Source organism: Otolemur garnettii, unplaced genomic scaffold (assembly GCF_000181295.1).
Source record: "Otolemur garnettii isolate 467f Iridium unplaced genomic scaffold, OtoGar3 scaffold00018, whole genome shotgun sequence".
Classification (NCBI taxonomy): Eukaryota; Metazoa; Chordata; class Mammalia; order Primates; family Galagidae; genus Otolemur; species Otolemur garnettii.
Window position 1 is genome coordinate 3,451,267 of NW_003852413.1, and position 4,086 is coordinate 3,455,352.

The window sequence follows — 4,086 nt, forward strand, 5'->3', positions numbered from 1 at the left end:
GTCTTACTGAGAAGGGGGTCAGGGGGTCTTTTTGTGCCCAAGTTTTAATGAGGGTCAAAGGGTGTCTCTGTGCCTGGATTTTCTTGAGGTCTGGGTCGGGGTGGGTTTTGGGGCTGGCTAACTGCTGGTTTCTTTGCAGTGAAGAGTCCACACACCCAGAAAGTAGGAAAGCTGGGAGGCCCTCTCCCTCCTGCCCTGACCCACCCCCACTCCCAGCTGGGATCAAAGCCTACCTTAACCTCACACCAAAGCAGCTTCTAGAAGTCGGAGCTTATGACGGGGGGCCTGCCAGAGAGGTGGGGAGTGTTTCCAGGATAAGTTTCAGGGCCGCATCCACTGCTGCTCTGAGTATCTCTGGGAGCATGTCTGTTTTATACCCACAGAGGAATCTCAGGATCTGCTGGGATCAAACCCACCAGGTGCCTCACCTTGAAAGCCGTGGTGTCAGATTGATCTCTGTTTGAACCAAAACTTTGATTTCAGTTTTTAAAAGGTGCACCTGTGCTGCTACCCAGCCCTCCCCTCTAAAAAACCAACAAAAAGGGGGCACAGGGGAACGCCAAGGAACCCAAGCCCCAACCCGTTCACCAGAGGGAGTCACTGGCTCCACAGGACCTGGAGCCTTCACATGGGAAGGGATAGGACAATGGCAGAAGAGTTACAGACCCCTCCATGTGTGCTCAAGCTCATGGGGAGCCTGCCCCCCCCCCCGACAAGACCCTCGGTGTGTGCCCAAGGCTGGGCAGTTGGCAGGGAGCATCTTAGCCTAGGCACTGGAGAAAGTGCTGGTCACCCACTTCCTGCATTGTGCAGTTCTGTTGTTCTGCTGGATAGGAAAGTAGAGTAAAGCAAGCCTTCAGGGCTGGCCCGTGACCTTCAGGACAGGTCACCCAGAAGAACATCTTCTCACAGAGGTGGTTCAGGAGACTGATGGTGTTGCGGGGGCCCCTGGAATTTAGCAGTTCCCTCCAAAGCAGCTCCAGCTCCTTAGTGGGGAAGCTTGCAGAATTTGGGGAGCATAAGCATAAGTGAGAACACAGGGTATAGGGGCAGGCAAGAATATTCTGGAAGAATGAAAGTTCCCACACAGCCTGAGCTGCATTGCAGCTTTCAAAATTAGGATTATACTGCATAAATCAGTGTAAGAACACAGATCAGGCCTAAACAAGCCCTCTAGTGTGAAGATGGGGAGCCGCCACACCAAGCCCCCCTCAGTGTGCTGCAGCCTCTGGTGAGATGCCAGGGGCAGCACATGCACTTCTGGGACAGACACTTCAGAGCATTGTCACTTTTTAAACTTTCTAGCACTTGAGAATCTTGAAGTTGAGGGGAGTCTAGGGTTCAGGGAGATGGGCAAGAGAGGTCCGCTGGGCCTTCCCAGGCCCGGGGAGGGTGCAGCAGCCCTGTTGGAGAAACTTACACCACTATCAGAGCCCCAGGGTCAAGTTGCCAGAGTAGCAGGTAGTGGGGGGAGGAGGAGAAGTGAGAGCCCTGGCTGGCTCACCTGCCCCTGCCATCTCCTCCAGTGATGTTCCAGGCTGCCCAGAGTTGTGGGAGCTTCCCCTGCCCCACCCTGCAGGAGCCAGGAGCAGGGTCCCAGGTTCCCTCTGCTCTCATTGTCCAGGCTTCAAGGCCGAGTGGCTGGCGGTGAAGGACGAGCATCTGTATGTGGGTGGCCTGGGCAAGGAGTGGACCACCCCCACAGGGGACGTGGTGAATGAGAACCCAGAGTGGGTGAAGGTGGTTGGACCCAGAGGCAGCGTGGAACACGAGAACTGGGTGTCCAGCTACAACGCCCTGAGGGCCGCCGCTGGAATCCGGCCACCAGGTGAGAGCCCTGCTCAGAGCAGCTACCAGCCCCTAGAAAGGTGTTCTCTGAATTTGCAGGTCTGTCTGGGTGATTGTGGCTGCCACCAGCAGTGGCTCTGGGCAACCAGTGGGTCTACTCTTTTTTCCCTTACCCACCTGACATCACCTCCACCATCCTAGCAGCAGCTCCAGGGTCTCCTCTGCTGGTTCTGGCTCACAAGCCCTGCCTGGCACCTCACTCTCATACATGCCTGGGAAGGCCCGCAGTGCTCTGGTCTCTGTCTTGGTGTCCTGAGAGTCATCGTGACAGGTGTGAGTGCTGGAGTAGGCCTGATTGCTCCACGTTTAAGAGGGCGTGACCTAGTCCCCATGCATTTTCCATCCTGAAATGGGAAGGAGGGCTGCCTCTCTGCTCCAGTGTACCCTAGTGTCCGTTTGGTTTTCCTTTCCTGGGCTCTTTGGTCAGAACCAAGGAAATGTGCATTCTGGGGTGTCTTGCTGGCAGCTCTGGCATAGCCAACTTGGGGAGCAGAGTGCTGGTTGGGGGGGCCTCACTGCCCTGGATGGTCGAGAGCAAAGGCAGAAACTCTTCTGGAGACCTGGGGGGCCAGAGACAGAGGGAAAGGGAGGCCACTGTGCTGACAGGCCCTCGAGCTCCGCAGTGCCCCCAGCGGTTCCCAGCCCAGCTCCTGATCTGATGACTCCTGTATCCCTGGCCTGGCCCGGCCCGGCCCTCACATCTGTTGAACCCCTGTACTTGTCTCCAGGCTACCTTATCCACGAGTCTGCCTGTTGGAGCGACACACTGCAGCACTGGTTCTTCCTGCCACGCCGGGCCAGCCACACACGCTATAGTGAGAAGGAGGACGAGCGCAGGGGCACCAACCTTCTCTTGAGTGCCACCCCAGACTTCAGCGACATCACTGTCAGCCACGTGGGGGAGGTTGTCCCCACACATGGCTTCTCGTCTTTCAAGTTCATCCCCAACACGGATGACCAGATCATCGTGGCTCTCAAGTCTGAAGAAGACAGTGGCAAAATCGCCACCTACATCATGGCCTTCACACTTGACGGCCGCTTCCTCCTGCCAGAGACCAAGATCGGAAGTGTGAAGTATGAAGGAATAGAATTTATTTAGATTTTAAAACTTCAGCTGTTAACCAAGGCTGAGGGGTGGACAGTCTGAAGCTGCATCAGGACTCAGATTTTACAAAAGCCAGAGGACTGCACTTTCCGTTTGTCTCCCTCCAGAGCAATGAGGCATGCCTGGCTTAGCGGTGTCAGAGTTGGGGGCTTGGTTCCAGGCTGGGAAGGGCGGAGGTGCTGCGACCGCCATGCTCCCCGCATCTCTGCTGCCACCTGGTGGTGAGATCCATCACCATCATGTCCAGAGCTGGCTGGCCCTTCCTTCCTTTTCTTTCCTGTTCTTGTGTTCAGTAGAATTCCTGTGTTTAGGAAAGCCCCCTCCCCCAGCCCCAGTTACAGTGAGTATGAGGTGGACCTGCCTTCTGGGAACTCCCAGGCCACCCCCGTTTTTTCCTACTTTGTGAGCCTAGGGCATTACCTCCACCCCTGCAGATCCTTGGCAAGAAGATGTTTACATTGCAGGACACCACAGCGCCCCCAGGACACATCTGCCCACAGTTGCCACAGGAAGGGGCACGGGCCCAGCCTATCTGTGGTTCCCACTTAAAACATCTCCACTTACATCCAGTGGCTCTGCTCTCTCCCTTCAGGAACATTCTGTGGCTGGATAGCACTTTGAAGTTTTAATTATTAACCTATTTTAATTAAAGCAATTTCCTTTCTTATAAAATGGAATCACTAAATTTTATCACACAAAGTCCTGTAGTTAGCCAATCTATTCCCAGCAGTTGGGGAGATTATAACAAAGCAGTTACAGCTGGTAAAGCAAGTTTACAAGTGTTTCTGAGTTCTTGGCCAATGAATGCAAAGATAAAGAAAACATTTTTCTAGTAACTATCAGAAATCACCATGCCTTTCAAGAGTTACGACTTGAATTTTTTTATTCCTGGCTCAAGAGAGAGCCTTTTCTGACACTCCAGCAGTCGACCCAGCCCCTGGCCCCGCCTCTCTGGAGGTGAGAGTGGCCTGCCAGGCCCCTGGGCTCTTTCCCTGCCCTTTTTTTCTCCTCTTCCCAGTGGGAGTTCTGTAGCCTCTTTTCCATGAAAACCCTTCACACAAACTGTCCTGGTTGTCGGTCCCTGCCATCTCTCTGGATGCTCTAGGGCAAGGGCAGAGTGAGGTTTGGGACAG

At 54.5% G+C, this 4,086-nt stretch overlaps 1 protein-coding gene across 1 annotated transcript in view; it reads left to right on the top strand.

The window, feature by feature from the left end:
• CANT1 (calcium activated nucleotidase 1) overlaps positions 1-3,625 on the top strand; it is a 5,032-nt gene extending 1,407 nt beyond the window's left edge. The window contains exons 2-3 of the mRNA XM_003786082.3: positions 1,625-1,828; positions 2,577-3,625. Of these exons, the coding sequence (XP_003786130.2) occupies positions 1,625-1,828; positions 2,577-2,947 (575 nt within the window). The 3' untranslated portion in view covers positions 2,948-3,625. The remainder of the gene's footprint in view (positions 1-1,624; positions 1,829-2,576) is intronic.
• Positions 3,626-4,086: the final 461 nt, after the last annotated feature.